Below are 26,250 nucleotides of genomic sequence, written 5' to 3'. Positions count from 1 at the left end.
TGCTTGCATGTCATTCCCTCCACAAAGAGTAATTCAACTACTGCATTTTAAGAGGGCTGCATTTTAAGAGGAAGAGCAGGACCATGAGGATAGGTCTCATACATGGGAAACTTCTTTAGTTTCAACCTGTATTAGCTCCATTGAACGCCATGTAAGGATAAACACTAAAAAAAGCTAACTCAATCACTGGATTAATTAACATCCAAACCAATCTCAGGCACACACCCTCTAATCCTGCATCACCATGCCGAACCTACTCACAATCAATTTCCAGCACATACCCACTTGCTATCCACCCTGCCATGTGAAATTTGAGATGAAAGTTGGCTTTGGTTTTCTAAGATGACAAATCTTCTCTATGAGCAGAATCCTTTTTTGCATTCATGTTTCTTCTTCACTTGCCTGTCAGGTTTTGCAGAGTGTCATAAGGAACCAGGGTCTAGGACTGTACCGTGGGTGATTCATGAAGGGAAGAAAGTTCATGGCATTACATTAATCAGTATCAGGGACAACACCCACCTATAATGTTGGACCCATCTTGAGAGGAGTTATTTCATGTATTACTGAAATAGAGCTGCACCTAGAGGGGATCAGGATGTAGGCTACAGCTACAGCTCCGTAACTGTAACATCAGTTGATGATTTAAGATGGAAATTGATTATGGATTTGAAGAAGAACCAGTGGAGCAGGAAGGAAGAAGAAAGGATAAAACAGACTGGGCTGTAGGAAGTGGCCTGGAACAAGACATCTCCCTGGGCTGGGAAAGGGGAGAAATGAGAGAGACAAACAGCAATGACAGATGAAGAGCCTCTGTCCCTGCAGGGCATGATATGGGAAATGGAGAAAGGTTGATGAGAAAATACGTGGAGGACAGAGAAGAGAAAAATGGTATGTCAGAGTGCGAGAGCACTAGGACTGGGTATGTGGCTCTGGCATTGACATCCAGCATTGGTCCAGGTTCACACAGCTGTCCGGGGCTTGGAAAGCAAAAATCAACTATGACTAACAGAATGGAAACTGTAAGATAGCAGGTCGTGATTACTCAGACTACACATCCCTTGGTAACTCCTTTGACTTTGCCTGAAACGTTACATGATCTGAAATGCCTACAGTCAGAACCTGCTATTTTTACTGCTTGATTCATAAAAAGTATGGGTGTTAGCAGTAGCCTGGGCTCTGTGAAGTGTCAAAACCCCTCTGTATTTCCCAGGGGATTAGAGATTGTAACTAAATGACTATTGCTCAGAGTCAGACAGGTCCCTGAAGATGTCTGCCGGAGCTTTCAGAAACACAGCAAAGTCTGCATTGCAGGAACAAAGTACAAGGCATGTATTTGCACACAGGGAGCCTGGAAAAATAATTTTACCAGAGAATCATTCAGATAATAATAGAATAATCTTTATTTCAGCCACTCTTCCTGACAGAAAATATACAAGAAGAGGACGCATCCTTAACATACCACAACATACTATATATTGAAATAAATACTGCAAGCAGGAAAACATCTCAAAGGTAAGAGCAGAATGAGTACCAAAACAGAGTGGACTGTGAAGCATTATGCTAACTGAAATAAACCACTTTAGGGGGATACAGCATTACAAATATGTTCAGTGCTACAACATATGGTAAACGGGAAAAAAAAAATGAAAATCATATGTCTCAAAGTTTTCTAGTACCAATTTCCCATGCACACAACTCACAGATCAGTGCAGGTGCAGATTTGGTTTCAAGGAGAATTCATGGCTATTCACTCTTAAAATGGACAAGCATCTGTCTCTTTTTCAGGTGTTTAAGAAACCTACTGTCAACAGGCAAGGTGATTAGAAGGCATTTTCAGTGAGACAGCAGAGGAATTATGAGTGCAGATCCTGTCATTTGTTAACAGGATTAGGGGCAGATACATTCCATGCATCCCTCTGAAAGCTAATGCCAATGTGTCTTTCACCTTCACGGAAGGTAAAAAACCCTTTCATAAAACAGGCCTATACAGATACGTAAGGTCACGTACAGCACTTTGAACAGCACACTAACATTACAATGATTAGCAGACATCATATAACAGCACTGCACAATTTAAACAGCTGGAAGCTTGAAATGCAGCCATTGCAACTGCACCCCCATAAACACAATAAGATATTCTGGCTTTATCCTTTCAGTTAGCTTTCCCTTAGATGTGCTGGTTCCTCCTACATTGCTCTGCTGTGATCCTTATTCCAGGAGAATTTACTCATAAGAAACTACCAAACAACTCCGTATAAACTATTGGAGAAAGTCTGTGGAAAACTGACTTTGAGTTCATGACAGCTGATCAGTCATGGTGGAAATATAAATCTAAAATCTACAGTTCTTTAAAAAGGGTTAAAAAACTTATCACAGAACTCTCATATTCAACTAAAACCTCTCTCATTTCAAATGTTCACTAACAAGCTATCTACAAGTCATGAGTTATCCACAAAAAATATCCAGATAAAAATTAAGACATGGAAGAAAACAACAATTTGCTTGCCCCAGAAGTATCCACAGGCTGTGGATTTATAATGCGACATACACAGCTGCTAGAGGCATACGGCATTTAACACGGAGAAACTGCCCTGTAGAGGCACTGTGCTAGAGGAAAGAGCTTTTCTGCAATACACAGCACATTTTCAAATCACAGCAATTTCACAGCAATTAATCACAGTAGGCGCTTTTTTTTTTTTTTTTCTGATTTCATTTTGAAACAGCAGTTCCACATAGGGAATCAGTCTGTAATAGCTGTTGCAAAATACTTTATACTGTAGCATCCCCTCACATATGAGCTCTGTGTGGACACAGGGAGCTGAATGGTACTGCCAGTTGTGCGTTCACAAGTTACTGATCACATCCTGTTCGTTCTTTGGCAAATCTTCCACTGTCAAACAGTCATCCTCTGCCCTAACTGGTCAACCTCCCCTCCAGCCCCTTCTGTGCTTCATGTTCATTAGATACAAACCCTGAGCCCAAGTCCTCGTCCCAGCTCCAATGTCTCCAACAGGCAAAACACACTCACATTGCTTCCACGGTGGCATGTGGGTTGCAGGAGAGAGTGAGCAGCACAAACTCAGGCTGAAGCTACAAGCTCTGGATTCTTTCCAGATAGCAATGAGTGTGCCCTTTTTGGAGGGCACAGCATTACTTCATGTTGTGACTGTCCTTGCTTCTTCATACCACGACCAAAGCACTGGTTCACAAAGCATCTGTTTGATGCCACATTACATATATTTTCTTGTATCTCAATTTCATCATACTGTTAAAGGAAATGGCAGGTGATTCCAGGGCAGCAAAGGTGAAGGAGCAAAGAAGATGAGACCATAGGAGAGAGAAGTGTGACCAACAGTGGAAAGTGAGAGAAGGTGGGCAACAAGGTAAGGAAGAAGAGCGAAGGTCTATTGAGGTAAGAAAGTGATACAGCTAACAGGAACAGACTGCAAGTGCAGTCAAAAGAGAGTTTAATTCCAAATGTGGGGGGAGGTAAGAGATTATAAGTTTCCATCACCAAGAAGCAAAGCCTTTTTTCAGATTCAACTGATAAAGAAAAGGTAAATGAAAAAAATAATCACTTAACACACACAAATGTTTAAGCCAAGGTTTCTGAAAAAGTACATTATATTCCAGGAGTGAATGCAGATTTTATTACTTTGCACTTGCTAACTTCTTTGCATCAGAAGATCTCAACATGCTCTACAAATGTTAATTAATCCTTACAACCCCTTTCTGCCTGGTGGGTATTATTACTACTATAATGCCAATTCATGGAATGGAAAAATAGAGACATAGGCAAACATACTTCTTTTAGCCTAAACTACGCTTTGGCTGCACTACATCCAGCCTGCTCCAAAATCTGTTGAAGCTACCATGAGTTTTTTCCAGCAACTTCCAAAGGGAGTTGTTGCAGGTACATGTACTTCTTCCTCCCAGGGCCATCTCTAACAGCTGCACCATGCTGACTTCCATAATTATGTCTGAAAGTCTGTGAAAGCCACTGGCTGAATTGATTATTCTGGGACATTTTTTTGCTGGCATACTGAACAAAAATACATCCTCCCCTGAGCTCTCTCTGAGCAAATGAAAGCCTGCCTGTCCCCTGTGTAATGCCTTCTCTTGCTAGGTACTTCCAAATCAGTAGTTTGCATTTTAAAAAGAGTTGTGCCTGCTGGGAAATGGGAGAGGAAGGGTGAAAATCTAGTTTAGCTCGGGGAATTCTGTGGCCATGTCACTGCGAAAGTACCTCAGGCTTTGCGGAGGGCTCAGCATGCCTCTATACAGTCTGGTACCTTTTTGAAGCACTGTGTTGTGAACTAAGATACACCTAAGCACCTGGAAATATGGAAAATGAGGTATATGGTCCTCAACCTACCACTGGGAAACAAGGAGTTAGTTTGCTGTCCTTTTGCTTCTCAAGCTTCAACAGGTGCAAAAAGCCATCTTGGTGAGGTAGGACTCCCAAAATGTGACTGAATCAGAAAGTAGCATCTCTACACCAGAGAGATTTTAGTCTTACAGAAGGTGCAGAAGACATTACATGGGAAGGTTTCTGTGCACTGTGGCTCTCACTGTACCCTCTTCAGTCCCACAGTGTAGATGGGACTGACCTGAACATCAGCTCACCCTTCCAGCAGTAGCTATTGCAGGACTTCGTGTTGATTCAAAGACAAAACATTTCCTGTCTCACCTTCTTTGCAAGACAGAAGAGTATTTTATGAAGCCAGTGAAACTCCTATAACAAGGCATTTACACAGCAGATGGATCATTAAAGATAATAACACCAGAGAACAGACGTTAGACTTGATCCAAATATGCTATGGTTCATTCAAGTATCCTCTTCCTAGCAATTCATAGTAACTATTCATATATGCACACCAAGTCCATTGCAAGGGAGATGCAATTCAATTTACCCTTTCATGAAAGTTGTCACTTAATTTAAATCATGCATCCTTAAAGGTAAGAGGAGGGCAGGAGGCAAAAAAACAAGCACTGGACAGCAAATCGATGTTTAATAAACTTCTGCAAAAATACCTGACATTTGGCAAGCAAGGATTTTGTAAATTGCAGAATATTTGGTACAATAAAGGATTAGGACAAGCATAAGAGAATTGTAATTCCTGATCACAAAGAGCATGGTTCAACCTGTTGCCACAACTCAATTGACTGCAATTACTGAGTAAATAAGAATATGGTTGTGGCAGAATGCAAACCCCCCTTTCTCCCCCTCCCTCCTTCATCATGGAAGGAGTAGGCACATCCCCCTCTCTCTCTATGTGAGGCTAACAGCTTCTTTTGTTTGGCCCAGAGCACCCTGGCCAGGGCCATTAGGAGAAGGGATTGCCAAGGGCCAGTGAGCCGCTGGGCACCTGTGACCAGTGTGGGGGATGTTTGGAGGCTTCAGGGGCACCCCACACACAGTGTGGGGGTGCAGAGAAGCTTCTAGAATGCCTACAGTCAGGTCTGATCAGCCAGTATAAAAACGGGACTCTCGCGTCGAGACTGGGCCCATTGTCGCCAGTCTCTTGGAGCAGCGTGCTGAAGATGCTGCCGCCGAGAGCCCCCCTCCCCGGGATGGAGACTCTGCTTGCCTTGCCGCCACGGGTGTGAGTAAAACTTCTCTCAAGATTGCGAGTATATTTATCCTTTCCGTGCACATATGCACGTGTAACTTCCCGTGCTTAATACAAGCACATATAACTTTATTTCCTCGCACAATCGCGAGTGTATTTATATTCTGTGCACATTTGCACGCGTACTTTAAATTATTTCCTCTCACAATCGCGAGTGTAACTTTATTTCCTCGCACAATTGCGAGTGTATTATAAATTTATCCTCGCACAATCGCGAGTGTATTTTCCTCCCGTGCTTAATACAAGCACATATAACTTTATTTCCTCGCACAGTTGTGAGTGTATTTATATTCCGTGCACATTTGCACGCGTACTTTAAATTATTTCCTCGCACAATTGCGAGTGTAACTTTATTTCCTCGCACAATTGCGAGTGTATTATAAATTTATCCTCGCACAATTGCGAGTGTATTTTCCTCCCGTGCTTCCACATAAGCACATGTAGTATTCCGTGCACATTCGCACGTGTAAGTAAATTAACCCTCGTAGAATCGTGAGTGTATTATAAATTTACCCTCGCGGAATCGCGAGCGTACGCTTTACCTGTATCTCTTTAAGAATAATCCCGCACCGTGTTCAGGCAAGCGTGTACTCCTCTGGGACTCAGAGGTGGTTCCGGCATTGTTTTGGGTGAAGCCACGTGCATGCACTCTGTGGACCGCCTGTTGTACTAGCTGCTGCCCCTTAATAATTTTCCTCAACTGATACCCCAACCTATATTTAAGTCACTTTTGGAGTGCTAAAACCCTGTTTCTCACCGGTTTAATAGAAGTTGTTTTGGACCCTGTTGTCCCTTAAACTAGCCTCGGGGTGCCTCCGTGACAATGGTAATGATCTCTCTCAAGAAGATATACTTCAGCAGTTATGAGTTAGCAAAAGGGTCTGGAGATCAGCAATCCTCCAAACTGGAAAAATAAATTAAGCCTGCTTTTAACTCAAGTTAACATGCTGCTAGTTAAGATGCTAAATATGGGATTTAGAAGGCTTAATTTGGCCTCTCTCTGCTACAAGTTCCTGCATGAGATGCTTAAACTCCTTTGTGCTCCGAGTAACGCACAGGATTGTTCAGTCAAAAAATCATCCGTTTGGGGGATTCAGAGGCTAGCACGAAGGGTATTACCTACATCAATAAAGTATTATAAGACCAGTTGGTCTAATGCAAATTCAGGCATAAAAATTAAGCACTAGCAGTCCTCTGCCAAAGAGGTGATCTTGGATGTACTTATGGGTGGTTCTGCCAGCTCAAGATGAATTTGAGACAGAGTAACTGTCAGCATTAGTGCATAGCTAGAAGAATACACAAACAGTTTTTCTGGACCCTTGCCCAAAGTTTGCTCAAAATATTCCCACAAAATTACAAAATATTTGGGAAGCTCCAGGGAAGGCCTCACTGCCTACTTTCCTATCTTACAGAGAAAACTTCCAAATGGTTTTCCCCTCTATTTTGGCTCCCCAGAAGTTCTTCCAGTTAATTCTCCAATTTCTTCCCACATTCCAGGCAGCCCCTGTCACTTCTCGCCTAATTGCATTTTAATGTGTGTCTCCACCTTCTTCCTCCACACCTGTGAGTCCTGCACTTTAAATTCTCCCAAGCCTGAACTTCTCTGCTGCCTACTGATGCAACACCATCAGCCTTTTCAGGACTTAGGCCCTCACTGAAATGATGTCATGCATCTTGAGAAGTGCTGCAAGGCACTGAAAGCCAGGTACTAGGCAATAAACAGCAAAGTCTCTGCTTGCTATAATCTTGTGAAAACCCTAATTATATCCTTTTAGGGGAAAGAAAACAACTTGGTATTACTGCCAGGGCAGAACAGCACAAGCAGCAACTAGCACACAGAGAATGTGACAGAAACATTTCATAGGTTCAGATCATTCAGCTTTCTAAGTTTGGGTGTTATAAGCATAGGACTGGATGGAAGGTACCAAGTCAAGACTTGGTCTCCTACCCAATCACTCCACAGGTTATTGGGTGAGTTTGAAAGAGAGAGAATCCAGGAAATCAAGTAAGGAACTAATCCCATGGCTGTTCCAAAATGACAAAGGACCAAATGCAGCTCTCAGATACACACAAGACAGGAATAATTGTCCTCAATTGGATGGGCTGTAAATTACTGCTAATGCACATGCTGTGAGTGGAAAGGCTTCACAGCCATATAGATAAGGACTAGTGAGAATATCAAGACAGTATTGGTAGTGTTGAGAGATTCCTAGCCTGTTGGTAAGTCTTGAGGAAAAGCCACATCTGCAGAGAACTTCAAAACTCCTTTGCTACAATCTTTATGGCAAATGAAACACAGGAACTTGAATAAAGTTAGTCCTCAGCCCTAATCTTTCTAACTAAAGTAAAAGTTTATGTAGCTTTAGAAGCAGATGTGACCTCTGCTGATTAGGCTCTAGGGCTGTTTAAATCCCAAGAAAGCAAGCTGCTCACACAATGTATTTGACCACTCCTGTTCCAGGAGGAGGCAGATGACTAAGGCCAAAGATGCACACCACCATTGTGCAGAATCCATGCCAGTGGCTTCCCTCCTGCAGACAAACCCACAATCCTAAAAATCTGCTTTACATAGGAAAGATGGGTGTTACACAAATTACATGAGGCAATAATTCAACACTACTTTAAAAATAGGAAGCTACTTTTCAAGCAATTAGTATGTGAGAACATACCATGTGGTTGGATAGCATTTCATTTCAGCTTCGCAAAATATTGTGTGACACAGCAGCAGGAGCTAAAAGGCAAGAACAAAAGAAAGAGGGAAAGGAAGTAATGGCAAAGGAGAGATCACTGTAGCTCAGTGGAGCTGGAAAGCCAGGAACAACCTGAAGATGAACAAAGAGACTACAAAGGTTCCACCATGGCCATGTCCATGTGTGGTGACGGTCCACATCATTTGTGGATGCTGAAACCTGCAGTGTATGGAGCCTTATGAGGCTCACTCATCCCGCCATCCTACTGCTGAGTTATGAACTCCAATAAAACAAATAAGTAAATAAAATAAATTTAAAACAACCAAACCAAACCAAAACAAACCCACCACACACAAAGTCCCCAAACAACAAAAACCTGTGCTAAGGATTCTGCCAAGACAACAACAAAAGTGGAGATGCTAGAAGGTACTTCTGTAATTACAATGGAGCAACTCGAGTGCTGAACATACTGCAGATGGACTTTGGCAAGCCAAAAATCTCCTGTTCAGAAACATGTAATATATTTTCATGGGTAGAAAACCTGCAGGCAATTTGGCTACGACAAACCAAACTGAAACCAAAATCTCACATCCTGTAGTGACAAGTGCATTGATCTCAAGGACACACTGCTAGGACAAGCCTCCACATTTCTTAGAGTATGGGGAGAAGGACAACAAGTGCACATGGACTGCTTCTGCATGGGCTGCTTTCTCAAATTTTTGAAATGCACAGCACAACAGGTAGGAGATGTTTTCTGAATAAGATTTTAAGCTGTCTGGAACAAGAATCATCTTTTTTTTTGGTTCTCTAATACTGCAACTTTTACCTGGAGGACTCACAGCAAGACCAGATCCTCCTAAGTAGAAGCATAAAGCAGAACAAAAGTCATCTGAAAGAGTTTCAGAGTTCAGAATCAAAACTGCTAGCACAGAGTTAACCTTCCCTGGTTGGCATGCCAGGTTCTGCTGAAGTCACTCTTGCTCACACAAATCTGAATATTTCTCACTGTTGCTTAGTCAAGGTATGTGAAAAAGTCCTGGATAGATATTTTTTTTAAAGAACACAATGGAGTTAGCCAAGTCCCTGATCTTCAAGAGGGATTATGAGTGGGGAAGAAGGGTCTGAATACAAATAGTCATCAGACAAAAAACCCTACTAAACCCCCAAAAAGTGGTTGTGCAGCAAGCCTTTGGGAGTAGTCTACTCTTAAAGGAGAATCTGTAGGCTTTGTTTAATGCAAACTGGTACACCCAGTCCCTGCTACTAATGCTGTTTATTTTTCTTTTCTCTTTATTATCATCCAAGTTTCTCTTTCATGTTCTTTGCCTACAGTAAGCTAACCTCAACAATAACAGGATAGGTACTCTAGAATTACTGTGAGGGGGCAGGATGGGAGAAAGAGGAAAAAATTGCTTCGTAAGTGAAACAATAAAATTTACAATACTCGATAGAAAATAAGTAAGCAAGTGGCGGACAAAACTGAGCACTTAGTGACCAGGTTAACCATTACTCCTATAGTCAAAGATCCGCACCAGAGCACGGGGTGAGAAGAAGGCAGCCACTTTACATCACTTTTGGTCTCCTGGTGCAGCACAGGGTGAATGTAAGCAGAGTCAATACTTGGCCTGATATTCCAGTTACCAAGAGACAGAGGCTGAGGAAGGAAAGAATTTAAATGTCAGCTTCTGCCCTCACTTGAATCTTTGCTCATCGTAACTCAGTTTAAAACCCGAGGAACTATATTGACTTAAGATCTGAAGCCTGTATTTAAGCCTGGGATACATTACTCATCTCTGGAATTCAATACAAGCCTTCAAAGCAATTTGAAAGAAAAGCAATTGAACAATTTAAACCATCAACTATACCTTATAGTTAGTACTTTTCTTCAACAACAGATTTTTGGGAAGAGAGAAATGGGACTGTAATACCTTGCACTAAAGTGTGATTTTTCTGACAACTTCAAAAACTGTTCAAATGCTTTAGGTCAATAACAACCTCCATGGAAAACTGTGTTCCAACGTGCCCACTGTTCCCTAAAAAGGTGATTACAGTGTGGCCCTGTTGTATTTGCAGACACTTCTCGTTATCACATCCAGTTCGTGTGTCAGAGTGAGATTTCAGAGCAACCCTGAACACTTGTGAAAAAGAGAAGAAAGGGTAGGGAAAAGCAAAGGGGGGCATGGGGGAAGCCCTCCCTGACTGTCAGCTCTGCAAAGGATTTCAACAGCAGAAAAGAGGAGCCATGTCAGCAACTGCCAAACCAATGCGATACCTGCCAAACCGCACCTTATCCTTCTCAATCAGCAAAAAAATTATCCACTGCCTGATTTCTCTTACCTCACCAATAAAGGGCTAGGGTTTATTCCCTTATTAGGACAGTCTCCATGCTGTAAAACTCTGGCTCTAATAAGTGGCTTTAACAATATGTGCTGCACATCAGCACAAAAATAAAGCAACTAATAAAAATAAAACACAGGAGGAGAATAAAAGGGCTGAGTCATAAATTAAAAGGGACAACATCAGCTTAGTTCAGGCTCCAAAATTTGATCATAGACTTTAAGAAATGGAGAATTAATGTTGGAATAGACAAATGTATGAAGGCTAACATTATACACATATATAATTATAAACTTGGCCTTGCAGCTACTTATACATGTAAGCGGTCTTACTGAAGTCAAGGAGACTTTTTTTGCTACACTTAAGTGCTTACATAGCTCAAAAAATTAATCAAATGCCAGTACATGAAAACGCTGCAAAGAAAGGGGTTTTTAAATACCATTGTTGTTTACAAAGTCTGTTAGGTCTCTATGTTTCAATTATTTCAAAGACTGATGTTTCACTTAGTTGGATTTTTAAGCTTACAGTTTTGGATTATCTAGTTTACTACATCTGCATTAGATGGACATATCTGCATACATATGTATATGTATGGACTGAAGAGGGCAAAGGGCTAAATCACCGGACAACTTCCTTGGTCCTTTCGAACCTTCTTGTTTTACTCTGAATCAGGAACAGGGTGGGTGGGGAGGCCTGGGACTGCAGATTTGGCAGGAAAGGGAAAGGGAAAGGGAAAGGGAAAGGGAAAGGGAAAGGGAAAGGGAAAGGAAAAGGGAAAGGGAAAGGGAAAGGGAAAGGAAAAGGAAAAGGAAAAGGAAAAGGAAAAGGAAAAGGAAAAGGAAAAGGAAAAGGAAAAGGAAAAGGAAAAGGCAGGGGTATGAAGAAGATTAAGTTCTGCCACCCCCATCCCACACTGGTTAAACACCTATGCCGACAGTATAGCTGTGGAGGAGCTATCTGGAATTAAGATCTGCACTAACAATGAATTTTCCAGTTTTGCTGAAGCAGAAGAAAAAACTCTTGTCAGAGTGAAGTGATATGGAAAATGTTCGGGGCTGTTTGAATTCAGCCTGAAACAAGAACACAAATTGTTCACCTAAATGAAAAAAAAATTTAAAAATATCAGAATGTTTTATTTCAAAAAAATATCACAAATATGCAGCTCAGTAATATCTTATTTAGGAAGTGTCAAAAAAAGGGGCATTTTAATTTAAAAAAAGTATTTCCTCATTTTCATTTAGACAAAACTGATCTCAGAAACCCGACATGAACTCCCGACCAGTCCTGCTCCACCAAGCACTCTCCCAATTTTTCTTGCTTTTCCTAGATTTACCTTTCATCAGAAACAATCCTCACAGCTCATTTCAGGCATTTGGATTCCCAGACAGCAGTACTAAGTTGAGTCTAACATCTCTCACCACTCTCCTGGCTTGAACTAAGACTTGGAAATGATAAGGAATTCAGCTCAGAGTTTTCATAAAATTCTCCAGGGTCACTTTTCTCTGGCAAAATCTTAGAAATTTGGTTCTCGCAGCATCATGACTTCTTATTCACATGGATTCCCAAAACTCCACACAGATTAATGCAGTTTCATCCTCCCAATGCTGCCTTGCTTTTGCTGGAAAAATAAAAGCATCTTTCACTAAGGCAAGAAGGCTATGAAATCTCAGATATGTTTCCTTATCGACTTGTCCTTTCTCTGCTGTAATTTTTCTTCCACCAAGTATAATTTCATTCAAAAATGTTTTAGCTCTTCCAGTAAATTTCTTCTGACCCACTATGAGGAAAGTTCCCAAATCTAGCAACAAAATCTTGAACTGAACATTCAGTCTTCAATACCTACTGTCTCTGTTGTATGTAAATCAGACACCAGATCACATGTATTTAATTCTAATAGATCAAGAATGCTTCATATACATGGAGTATTGTTACCACAGTGTGCAACATAATTATGTGGGTCCACCCACAGAAAAACATATTTGCATCAAAAACACTCGCCATCCCAAGTGTTTTGGTATTCATTCCTAGATATCAGTCACTGAAGTTTCACTTGGATATAAATAGTGCTGCTCATAAATGGACAGGACACTATAAGAACACTGCCTATTTCTTTGCCCATGGTACTCTTGTCACTGTTGGGGAAGAGCCACTTCCAGAAATTGACTGGGATTTTTAGCTTTCAACATGGACACTAATGGGCTCTCTGCAGGCTAACATCTTTGTGCATGTGGTCTTTAGTCACATTATGTCCATCTTACTTTAAGTGAGTAATGTAGAAATGCTTTTATAAATTAAGGGTTCAGGCCCTTAACCGCTGGGGAACAGGAATGAAAAGCATGGCTGACACAGAAGGACAGAATGAAGGAAAGAGATGGCTTCAAGTGAAAATTAACAGCATCAATTTTTGGAGCAGAATTAACAGATAATATAGTGCCACCAACACTGCTGCTGTCTATGGACAAATGTCTTCTTCAACCTTTCTCTTATCCTAAAAAAACACCTAGCTAATTATCTGTCTTGAACACACAGCCAAGAAACAAAAAATACGTACAATATGAAGACAATCCTGTGAAAGACTGAACTTCTAACAACCAAACTACCCATGAATGATCTGCGAAGTCTGAATAAAAGCTATAATTTGCTGAAAGAAAATATTCTACCTGTTGGCAAAATGACTTCTGCTTTCCATAGGAACTTGCACAGCAAACACTTCAGTGTCCAGCAAAGTAAGCCAATTGCATCCCTATACACTTACCAAGCAGTCTTGATATTTTCAGGCCAAGCAGAATTATTTCTTGACTATGATGAGAGCTTCTGTTTTTAATTTCTAGTGTAACAAATGTGAACAGTGTTATCTTCAGCTATTTAGCAATTTAAAAATTTTCTACAAATACTACAAGTACACTGAGAGCATGGAGAAGACCTTTAAATGGCATAGCTGAAATGATCATATAGAGGGGCTATTAGAGGACATTTGCAAGAAGTTAAAAATCACATTGTACCTCATTCAAAACAGTGCAAAAACAGCCACCTCCTTTTCCCTGGAGAGTCTCCAGAGAGTTAACTTATAAGGATTTTAATACTCCTTTTCTTTTCCATTACAATCTCCTGAGAAAACATGAGCACTTGGAATGATTACGTTATGCCTTAGCTTGGGAAGGGCAGTATTTCATCATGTATTTCACTGAGCAATGCTTTGAAGAAGCATTTGTGGGTAACGCTAAAGGTGCCTTCCTCGCTTTTGGCCTGAGGTCACAGAGGTGTTTGTTAAAAGGGTATAAATTGGTTTCCACATTTGGCCACACATTTGATTTCTCTTAAGTGTTCTCAACAAACAGTGCTTTGCTTATCTTCCACAAATATGCTACTGTGATTCTTGATGAAAGAAAACCCGTCTGGTTGTCGAGGTGTGTCTGCTCTTGTTTAGAAGCTGCTACAGGACTCAAATCTCCCAAGACAGAGGAAATCAACAGTATAGTAGCCAACCATGCTTCAAGAGAAAGGGATAGGATTGTTTTCACCCGTATATAATTTCACTGACTTCAGTCAACTCATTCCAGATCATATAATTGCGGGTGCTAAGGAATACACAAGCTAGGGCATTCCTCTCAGCATTCGCCCAACGCTTCGGAGATACGCCAGGCATAAAGTTAGCAAATTGCTGGTTCTCTCTCCTCACCCAAAGGAGAGCAGAGAAGAATCTCTCTCATCAAGGATATCAAATTATTTCTGGTTTTTTTAGGCAAAACAGACAGACTCTGACATATAGATAAACTGGCCCCAACGCAGACTGGTAAAAAGGGTCTGAAGGTTGCCTCGGAGGCTTGAGCACGGGTCACTGCACTCAGGACCAGATCCCCATAGTAGGTATCAAGAGTCAGGGTTTCTACCTTTTATAGCAGCACTAATGTGCCTGAATCTCACCCACGGCTCCCTTTCCCTTCCCTTGTTTTCCCTTCACACAGGCTGCAGAGAAACTGGTGCTCTGCCATGGCGGCTCCCCATTCCCATACAGCAGTACAGGGGGACTGGCTGCTGTGGCTTGTGGCTGTATTCCACTATGGATCAATATAAAACAAACCCATTTGACAAACTCTTCGTTAAATTATTATTTGTTGCCCAATTTCTGAAATCACGATGAAGGGTTTGGGATTCCTGGAAGGGACTTCTTGGAGGTACTGAGTTTCAGAAACTCCGGACCTCCCTCCCCGCAAAAGCACAGGATTTTGTGCTGGAAACTCCAGAAACAGGCACCCAGAAATCCCAGTTGCTTTTCATAACCTCTCTCAAATTCAAAACAAAACCCTGATATAAATCACAGTATTTTCGAAACATAATAGTGTCCTGTTTCCCACCCCTCAACATATAAGCAGACAAAACAACATCACAGGACCCGAATAAAGCAGGTGATTTCTTTGGCGACATTACACAGGCTAGTTCATTTTCTTCTCTTGCTTCCCTCCCACATTCAGGGATGAACGTGCCATAAGGACTTTATTTACTCAGTAAGTTAAGCAATCTGGGTTATGAGAAAGCTTTCAAACAAACTATGAAACAGAACTCCAATCAGCAACAACCCTTTCCAACATATTCTTCTGCTACTGAACAATGCAATTTAAACTCTGCAATTCAGGTAAGAGACATGCATAAATGTAAATACTTTCCCTTTAGACAATAGAGCACAACACAGGAAAAGAGGAGCAAAATAACATAGTCTACGTCCGATGCTTAATTCCCAGTTCAACCAGGTTCCCAGCTTGTTACAGCATTTTGTTCCCCCTTCTCATCACACTATCCAGCACTTCCTACACAACACCAAAAAGCTAAATCCATACAGATATAATAAATCGGCAACTCACTTGGAAAGGTTTGTCAGGTTCTGCCTGCAGTATGATCTGCTGATCATGTCTGCAGCATATGAATCAATTCGAACTGCTGGCAGCTTCAGGGAGCAAGTGGATGGATGATCAGGGCATGGAATGAGATAATAAAAATGTCATTATCCTTTCAGGCATGCGAGACGCATTGGATGCTCTTTCCACCCCACAGGTTAACCATTTGGTCGTTCCTGTAGCTCCGGTAATGACACACTCTGTTTGCCTCTTGTCAAGCTCATTATCTATCCTGTATCCTCCTCCCCTCACTTCACCCCCCTCTGCTCTGTGATCGTATGTCGTATGTGTTTTGTTTTTTTTTTCTTTTTTTTACTGTATTCTCTCTAATAGAACCTCTTCATTATGTCTGGGCCCATAGCTGCAGAAATTCGTACAGATTTCTCAGCTGCTCAACTTGACTGACCAACGCTTGCATCCCATTTAGCTTTCAAAAGGAGTGCTTCTGTTTAACAAGCTTGTCTGAGCACCGAGCAGCCTGAGAACAGCACAGAGGTGCCTTCACAAGTGTTTTCTTGTAGGAAAGTCACATTCCAGCCTACCAAGAGATGATGAGGGGAAAGGACCTAAATATAGGTCCAGGAAACAGTCTTCACTTTTGATCATAAATCATTGCCTAAGCATTTTGCAGGCACTTGTATCCAGTCTAACTTGTGAAAGATCAAGATGGATTAGATAGCTCAAAAGACTGGAGGGTGGTTGCCAAACAGGAACAAATCCAGGGAGGTGAGAAGTAGCTACAATCTCAACTGCAGACAAGGTAAGACCATCTTGTGTTTAGCAAAGGGATTAAAAACAGAACTGGAGCTAAATCAAACCTAATAGACTCTCCTCAATGTTATTCCACCTAACCCAGTGAATGAGACAGGAAACAGAAATGCAAAACCAGAGATTCAAATGGAGGTACCATCATGATTTCACATGCTTGGCTCTCATATCCCTTTTAAGCCTGTATCTGTGAATAAACTGAAACAGCTTACTGTGCAGACCTGCAGCCATTCCACCCCAGGGTCTGAACTTGTTACATCTCATAAATTACAAGCATGGGTGTGGATAGATTAGTAGTCCAAAGGGAAACCTCTAATGCAAGCTCGCCCTTCTGTGGGAAGGAGCATGCGGGTTCAGTAGGTGGCACTCTTACCTTGGAGTGAACACCAAAGCAATCCTCTCTGCACCAAGCCATGGAGGATGCTGGATGTCCAAGAAGGCATCAGCCTTGACAGTTTGTTTTTTCTTAGAGCTTGCAAGAAACTGATGGCTGCACTTTGCTTGGGCGCTGATACTCCTTTACATTCTGCTCAAATCCTGCAGTCAATAATCACCCTTTTTCCTCCTCAAAACTCCCTCTGCTGTTTCAAGGAGATATATTTTTGTGAAAAGTTAACAATTCTGTGCTTTATAAATAGGTGAATGATTCCTGTGGAAGAATGTACAAGCTCAGGGGTTTTTGCACACTCAGAAATGGGTCTGCAATACCCCAAGATTTTGATATTTTTCCCACATACAATTCCTGCAGATCCAGCCTCTTGTTCTAAAGTCCATCTAAAAATCCAATCTTTTAGTGTACAAAATATACTGGAATTCTGCTCTGGAGCAAGGAAAGGCCAATAGTACTGATTGCAAAGGGAGAAAATATGGATTCAATTTCTGTGATTGCAGAGAGATCTGCAAATGAGATGAGAGTGCAGAAAGTAGGCCATCTCCACTTCTTTTACTCTGACCTCCAGGAAAAGGAGGCATGTAAGGCATTGTGAATGCACAGAGTCCCTTAAAAATGACGGTAAGAAGGGAGTTATATCTACTTTCGCTGAAAAAGGCATTTCTCCTATTGGGGAATTACAGAAGCAGAATTCTTCCCTCTGGAAGACCATTAGTTAAACAGAGATCATATCATTGTTCTGCCAAAATATACATTTTAATCAGATGCCAGATGTAAGAGTTGATGTTTATGAAACTATAAACTAGGTTCCCAGGCAGCCCTACAGATTTATCATACAGGTCTGTATTTACTACTGTGTCACAGAAATATTTCTTTTTTCCAGATGAGTGACTTCTACACCCTTTTTAATCCATTCTTGAATAGTTAGATTATTGCAGTGTTCACAAACAAAACTGTTTCCATGCAGGATAACAATAAAAGCAAATTGACTATCCTATGAAACACTACATTCTACGTCTTCGAAGAATAGTTCCAGATTTTTCAAAAATCTGACCCTACTCTCATGCAGATTCTAGCTCTAGACAAAAACTTTGACCTGTTTGTTGCATCATTAGGAATAGGGGAAACCTCTTGCATTTGTAGTAAACCCCAGAACTGTTTAAAAATCTCTCCCATCCGTCAGAAAAATCCCTGTCTTTTTTCTTTGTTTTTCCAAATAATGAATTATAAAATTCTGGAGGAGAACTTCACTCTGGATGAAACACAATTATTCACATGGTCAGCCTATTCTTTATTTGAAGCAAGATTTCTAACACCAAATAGCATCTTCTTGCCCATATCTCTACAACACTACTGAGAATATATGTCAATTGCCTGTTTATTGAGCAATAAACAATAAGACCACGTAAGTCTATCCTAAAATCATGTGCCACCTTTGCCTGTAAATGAGGAACTGAAGATAAATAGGGTGAGCAAATCCCACTTCCAAACAGTATAAGTCTCTCTGTCCAACAATCTATATCATTAATCTGTGAGAGGCGTCCTTCTCCACAGCTGCTCAAAATGCTCTGCAGGATGGTATCCACATATTAATTTTTAATTTGACAGCACTAGCATTGATTTTTTTTTTTCCATCCAGAAATTGCTACAACCATGATTTGTTATGCTTGTAAAGCTGCAAAATCAAATATGCAATTCTGGATACAGGCATGTTAATCCACTGTGTGCAGGACACGAATATATGGCCAAGTGGACTTGGACTAACAGCAGCACTGTTGCACTGGGATGTGCCCTGGAGGCTTCACCTCAGATCTGTGCCCATAATTTAAGCCATAAAGCCCATTCAGCTGAGGAACAAGAGCTACTGGGACATTTGGTGATTCAGTTTGCAACACAAAAGAGGGCTCTGACAAGGCAAATGTGTGCAATGCCAAACATTCTCATGCAGTTGAGTGCAGACCCAACAGCTCCCTAAGTTTACAGCAATGCAGAACTGGTTCTCCTGAAAGAGGACAGGACTTCACCATGCTTGCAACTGCTTCAAAAAAAACTGGGAAGAGGATCTGACGCAGTCATAGGTCATTGAACTTATTTCAAAGCCAAATGTTTGTTGTTTACTTTCTATAGTAACTTAACTGACAGAGATGCTCTCACTACACTGTGGCCCAGAGGTGAAGATCTTGCATATGGACCAGCAAGAGGCAAATCACCTTCTCCTAAGTAATTTCAAAAATTCACATGGCCATCTAAAGCATGAAAAATGTTGGGGGCAGGAGCCGTATGTCTCAACCTGTTTTCATTGTATATTCTGATGCTTCAGAAATTATCACCTGGCGCTAAGACACCAAGAACCCTAAGGAAGACACTAGAAAGAGAAAAAAACTAAGTAAACAAGTGCTAAATGAACTAAGGCACTAAAGAGGTGTCAATCACACCAATGAAATTAAGTGAGATGGCTCTATAAGAGTGTAGGCTCATCTATTACAACAATTAAAGGAACTACAGGGCTTTTCTTAGCTTCTCAACATTTAAAGCAGCAAAGTGAGGAGGAGGAAGGAGAGGCGAGAGCTTTCAAAAAGGAAATTATTACTGGGAGGTTCCAACGTCTACTCATATTAACAATAGGAATGTCCAGAGGTCATCCAGAGAGCCACTTAATATTTTGTTTGTTATTTTTACTTTAAACATTCCTGCATGTAAGGCAGAGTTTTTGGTGAAGTGATCACAATAGTCCATGAATCCTTTTTCTTTTGAGATTACAGTGAATTTAGAACCTGACAGAGGCACACACACCATCCAGACCATGCCTTTATAAATTTAGCCTATTCCTTTCTGCACCCTTCTGTGAACAGTGGATTTGCTGTGCTGCTCACTGGTCTTGTCCTGTCATTTAAATAACTTCTTGTTTCTTCAGCTTTCTGTTTAGCCCTTTTCCAAGCTAAGGCAGTTTCAAAATGGGCAGGCAAATAAATTACAGAAACATATCTGATTTGTTTCAGAGACCCTGCACCACCTCTCCAATGTGCCACTACTCTGAAGTAAGTAGGCAGACTTTTAGAGAACTTTGCAAAGCTACTGGCATTTTGCAAGAGAAACAGAACTCTGTTTTTTATGAAAATCCATTCTAATGACATTAACATCTGCTTCTTGTTTGAAGAATATTTTTAACTGTTCCTTCTCTGAGAAAATGAAAGATGCCACAGTCTCTTTCATGTTCTCACGGAGCAGACCAACTGTTGGTATTTTTAAGGTCTGTTCTGAAATGCCCCAATACAGTTAGCTGCAGGGAACTCTGTGTATGCATCTCTCAAAGTAAAAAGGATCTGCATTCACCCTCCTGTGAGATTTCACTCTAGGACACTGGCATGTGAGCAGGGACTTAATTTCACAGATGAACAACACTTGGTGTATTAAATCATATTCAGTAGGTAGAGTCTGGCAACCCATATGTAAAGTTTTGGAGTAAATCTTTTGAGTACTCATCAAAACAAGGCTGTGAGTAATAATACTTACCCAACCATTTAAGTGAATATATGTATTAAAATACATCCTCAGTTCATAGAATCATAGAATGCTAGGGATTGGAAGGGACCTCAAAAGATCATCTAGTCCAATCCCCTTGCCGGAGCAGGAACACCTAGATGAGGCTACACAGGAACACGTCCAGGCGGGTTTTGAATGTATCCAGAGTAGGAGACTCCACAACCCCACTGGGCAGCCTGTTCCAGTACTCTGTTACCCTCACTGAGAATAAGTTTCTTCTCAAGTTTAAGTGGAACCTCTTATGTTCCAGCTTAAACCCATTACCCCTTGTCCTACCATTGTTTGTCACCAAGAAGAGCCTGGCTCCATCCTTGTGACACTCACCCTTTGTATATTTGCAAACATTAATAAGGTCACCCCTCAGTCTCCTCCAAGCTAAAGAGACCCAGCTCCCTCAGTCTTTCTTCATAAGGGAGGTGCTCCACTCCCTTAACCATCTTGGTTGCCCTACGCTGGACCCTCTCCAGCAGTTCCCTGTCCTTCTTGAACTGAGGGGCTCAGAGCTGGGCACAATATTCCAGGTGTGGTCTCACCAGGGCAGAGTAGAGAGGAAGGAGAACCTCTCTCGACCCACTAACTACCCCCATTCTAATACACCCCAGCATGCCATTGGCCCTTTTGGCCACAAGGGCACAGTGCTGGCTCATGGTCATCCTGCTGTCCACCAGGATCCCCAGGTCCCTCTCCCCTACACTGCTCTCTAATGGATCATTCCCCAACTTATACTGGAACCTGGGGTTGTTCCTACCCAGATGCGATACTCTACACTTACCCTTGTTGTATTTCATTAAATTTTTCCCCGCCCAGCTCTCTAGCCTGTCCAGGTCCCGCTGGATGGCAGCACAGCCTTCTGGCATGTCAGCCACTCCTCCCAGCTTGGTGTCATCAGCAAACTTGCTGATAGTACACTCTGTCAGTTTGGAATATGTAGTTTTGGGATTGGACGTATGCCTGTGCAAATCATAGAGGCACATGCAAACAGTTTGCTTGCTCACATGGACACATTATCACGTAGTGAATGCCTTAGCAAATGATAGAACTACCTGCATAGACAAGTTCTGCAGGACTGAGAACACAACCCTGTACATCAAAACGCAAGAGTCTGAAGCCTGAAATTGTAGACACTTGCGACAATGTACTTCCAGATAGGGAAGACCCACACAGAGCCCATGCAGCACTCAATCTTATCTGATGCCTGCTTTTCTGGGACACACCAGTCTTGGAAAGCACAGGTGGCAGTTTGGTCCTCTGCAGAGTTCTCGAGGCATTAATATCACCCTGCTTCTCACATGGAAAAGTTACTGACTGCATGTATAGCTGTAGCAGTAAACAAAACAAACTCCAAGACAAGTGTTAAAATGATATTCCAAGGAGAACTTCAACTGTAAATTGAAACTTGATTAGAAAAACATATTTGCTGGTGTTTGCATTCTCTATCAGTTACTTATGGGGCAATGCACAATCCAGAAATAAAGAAGCATAATATTTCAAAGTCGTGATAGAATATTTCCACCAAGGCATAGCTTTTGTTTTATGTCAGGTTTTCACTGCTTTCAAATAAAAACTAAGATCCAAACAATAGCCTTCATATAACAGCCAGGATACAGTTACCTTCTGGTCACTTGAACAACTAAAACAGAGGAAACCATAATGAGGGCAGCACTCATAAAGGCCATCTTTACTTCCTTTCCCTATGGCCCAGCATTGTCACCAATGAGTGGCAGACTCGGGTCCCCTCGCCCTCTGAGCAGCAAACTGTTTCTCTCCAACCACCAGCAGCCGCAGAGGGAGGGGCCAGCGTTTCCTCATTCACTTCTGCACCCATGTTTTTGTGCTGCATGCATTTCAGGGACAGATGCCAATTCTCACAGCAATAAAAAGCAATCTATTATTTTTGCTGGCAAATTTTAAAATTTACTATCTCTCATTTATACCTGAACCGTAGCTTGCTTGGAGTAATAACTGTTATAAATAAATTTCACCCTTAGCAGTGAGAAAGAAATCTGTGGTTTGGTTTGTAGGACTTCTGCTTACGGCCACATAGGATAGTACTTGCAGAGTCCACAAAACAGAAGGCTGAATAAGCTGCCAATGATGTTGGTGCAAGTTGTCTCCACCCAACTGTTTCTGGCAATAGTTAATTTCAGTAACACTTTCAACAACAGGTTTTATACCAAATTATTAATGTTATTTTTAATATATTAACAGGCATGCTCCAAACATCATTATTCACTGCAAACTTAGCCAAAAAAACCCTGAAAGAGCCACAATGCAGTAGGTGTGATACAAACATAGAGGATAGGTGCATCTCTAGCCACAACAGGTTATGCCTTGATTTTACTACTGAGCAGGCATGAGTGGAAACTTCAACCAAAACTCCTTAACAGACACTCCCATGAACAACAGTAAACTCATGAAGTGTGAAGCGTGAGATCTATTCGCCCCTGTGTGCCATCAAATACCAGCAAGTGCATCCACTATCTCATGTCAGTCTGAAGCCATGGTCCGAGTCCAGCCTTTAGGCTTGATCCTTTCCTGCTGGAAGGGTTTATCTAAATGTGTGCACAGGCACACACACAGAGCTCTGGAAAGGGAAGAGCATTTCCTGCTGGGCCAATTTATGGAGACATTCCTGTCCCAAAAGCTCCTATCTTATGATACTCTGAATTTTACTGGTGAACAACATCCAAGCCCTGGTCAGGAACTTGACTTCACAAACAACCCAATAAACTCAGCTAGCAAAAGCCATCCAAATTCCATCAAAGGCAGCAACTGTTCAACAGCTTATGCCACTTGAACAGCTCAGAGGTATCCAAAATGCAAACCTTGACTAGAAACACTCAGTTTGGGCTGTTCTTATCCCTGAACTTTGCTTAAAAACATGAAATTGGAGCCTTAGAACAGGACCCTGCACAAGGCAGGATGTCTGACTCGACCGCTCATTTTTAAGATCTGTTAATGGCCCTTAGGTGTTTTGGAAGGGGCTTTATTTCACTAGCTGCAGAGGGATTACTGACTAACCGGATGCTTCCAGGAACTTTCAGAGAGCAAATAGTGTCAGTTTATTTAATAACTTTCAAAGTGAAACTAAAATCTTGTCCAAATCATGTCTCCTCTGATGTAATTAAAACGCACCACACATACTGCACTGCTCTGTTAATCATTAACAAAGTTAATTGAAGACAGAAGATGAGTCTTTTCTTTCCTTCAAAAGCCTCTAGCCAGGGGAAAACTTCAAAAAACATTCCAAAAAAAGACAAGTAGAGCATGATTTTTGTTAGAATGGTCAACATGTTGGTATGTTTTTCCCCCTGTCTTCCATATTTCTGATTCCTATAGGAATGCACGTTAAAAGAGAGGCTTGGTGGTTTGTTTTGCCTTGTTTTCTTGGCAAAATACCTTTCCCAAATTTTCTAAATGTTGCCTGGTATTTGCGTCAATATGACAGTCATTGGGTTTGACAGCACTCAGATTGCTAAATCCACACAAAAATGCTTTGGAAATTATGGGCTAGTTATACATCCAGTTTCATTCAAATACACTTTAGCAAACATGCAAGGAGAGGGTGTGCCCCATCCCTGTTATTCCTTCACTTCTGTAGTTCACAACAGAGGTTTCTTCAGCATGCTGATCTCTGTCCTAACTTTTAGAGTCACAGCTGTCTGATAAATCTCCTTAGCACTCCTGTCCCAATCCATTTTCACTTTCCATGATGACCTAGCAACCCATGAAACTTATTCTCCCTGTGCAGCAAGCCTTTCCAACGTCTCACAGGGAGGAAATTAAACTGTTAGAAGTGTAACACTTTGTGGACTATTCAAGAAACAGGATACATCCAACATCTATTTTTCCAATAATTCACCTTTTTTGAAGGAAACAAAAAAAAAAAAGCCCAAACAAAAGAAGTTTTTTCTTCACTTTCTTCAGGTCTTAGGCAAATGTAAACACAAAATCTTTCAGTCTCATCGGTACACTTGTTATCTAATGGGATCTTCCTCTTGAAAACAACAAAGGGTCAAGGCTGAACGCTTCCACAAGGCCTGTCATATCAGATCAGGAGGGCACTTTGTTAAGGCCAGATTCTTGCCTCCAGCCATGGCTCACGCCTAATATTTTAGAGGAAAGCAATGGGAAAAGAAAAAAGGCAAACCACACTGCACCTGGCCTTATTGTGCAAAGCTCTTCCTGTGGAGCAAAATTCCTCTTTGCCCCCTGCAGGCAGGCAGCTTGGGGTCTGCCACGTACAGGCATTGCTGTCTGCACTGTAGAGTCTTTAAAAAAAAGTAATTTATTGCAGGGTTACACACATAAAAGGGTATCAAGAGTCAAAATGAAATCAACATAAATATTTAGCATTCGCATTGCTGTGTGTGCATCTAATATTCTGGGGACTTAAATTATTCCAATGTAGTAACAGACTCAAATATATTTTTTCTTTGTTATTTCTCTGATTACTTAAGCGCTAATACACATTTCTGCACTGCAGTACCTGAAATCTATTGTAATTTAGAAACAACTGCACATGAACAACTCCTTAAGGCACCCTGTATGTGTTTCCCAGTTTCTCCTGCAACATGTTGCTCTCAGGCCACACCTAACACTATCAGGATAGTCCAGGTTTGAGCAAATTCCGAAGACCATGATTTCTTCCCAAATGCACTGTACACGCTCACACTCATGTTAAGGGGCTCAACATGTCTGCAAAAGGACACACCCATGTGCTCAGGGTTGCAGGACAGGGCCCAGACCTCATCCACACTACGCAGACAGCCCGAGGAGGACATGTAAGCACGATGCAAATGGTCGCCCCAGCTCAGCACTTCCTGAGCACAGCCCAGCATGTCAGGGCCAGCTGGCAGCAGGTACCACAGATGGGAAGCCCTGGACAACAGGCCTAAATACTTCAATATCTGAACTGTTTAGCAGCCAGGTAGGAGCATGTGAGGAAAGCCTCTTGGGTCTGACTTCCTGCTGAGCAGGCTCAAGCCCCCAGAATGTGTGTGCAGCCTTGGGTCCCCCCTGTCAGCAGAAAATCATGAGCCACTTGGGAGGGAGATCTGTGGGAAGGAAGAAGAGAGGCAGTCCTTTTACTATATATGGGCATTTTTGTTATTTTTCTAGGTCTGTTTTGTTCTTCTAAACAACTTGTGTTCTGAAAGTAAGCATTTTCTATCACTCCAAAGAGGAGGCAACTGGAGACAAACCCGTTCTTAGAGCACCATCTTTGCACTTACACAGCTTCTTACCAACACTTCAAGGTTTTCATAGTAATAATTAACAACATCTCACTAAAATGGGCACTATAAATTTTAATTAACTAAAACTCTCCAAAACTATTAAAATTGTGTTTCCAATAAACATTTCAGAAATGTACGAAAGAGAGAAATTAGGAAGGATTTTCAGAAACTTGGCAGAGTTTCAAATACTTTTAATACTTTGGAACACTTTTTTTTCTCTTGCAAAAAAGGTTAGCAGCTTTTTCATCAAGACCAAGAATGTCCATTATCCTCCTCCCACCTGACTGAAGACAGTAGGTCAAGGGAAAGGGATGAATGGAAACAAGTCCACACCCGAGGTAGCAGGTGAAACATCCTCTTGCCCACCCCACCCTCCCAGGTACCTCCATTCAACAGGTACAAGGCCCTGGAAGTGGAAGGCCAGTCTATGGCCGATGAAAGTGAAAGGACCATCTACACAACAGTTGCTCACACGATCTGAAAGGCCTACACCCTTTATTAAGACCACCTCCGCAAGAAAGAAAAGGAGGGTTGTTGTTGTAGGTGACTCTCTTCTGGGGAGTATGGAGGGTCAAACATGCCAGAAGGACCCTCTTCTTAGGGAGGTTTGCTGCCTTCCTGGCGCCCGGGTTAAGGACATCACCAGGAAACTTCCAGCCTGGTACAGCCCTTGGACTATTACCCATCACTGGTTCTTCATGCGGGTGGCGATGAGGTTGCAACCCATAATCCAAGAGCAATTAAAAGAGACTTCAGGGC

At 41.7% G+C, this 26,250-nt stretch overlaps 1 protein-coding gene across 8 annotated transcripts in view; it reads right to left on the bottom strand.

The window, feature by feature from the left end:
* The window catches only part of CALD1 (caldesmon 1), a 214,410-nt gene that overhangs the window by 46,352 nt on the left and 141,808 nt on the right, over window positions 1–26,250 (bottom strand). The window contains exon 1 of one of the 8 annotated variants that reach the window (XM_071815419.1): window positions 15,520–15,734. The exons of the other annotated variants lie outside the window; for them this stretch is intronic. Within the exon in view, the coding sequence (XP_071671520.1) occupies window positions 15,520–15,566 (47 nt within the window). The 5' untranslated portion in view covers window positions 15,567–15,734. Of the gene's footprint in view, window positions 1–15,519; window positions 15,735–26,250 lie in introns of those variants that run through there. 8 annotated transcript variants of the gene reach the window in all.

The sequence above is a fragment of the Patagioenas fasciata genome, chromosome 1 (genome assembly GCF_037038585.1).
Source record: "Patagioenas fasciata isolate bPatFas1 chromosome 1, bPatFas1.hap1, whole genome shotgun sequence".
In the NCBI taxonomy this organism is placed as follows: Eukaryota; Metazoa; Chordata; class Aves; order Columbiformes; family Columbidae; genus Patagioenas; species Patagioenas fasciata.
This window is presented reverse-complemented; position numbering and strand designations above follow the sequence as displayed.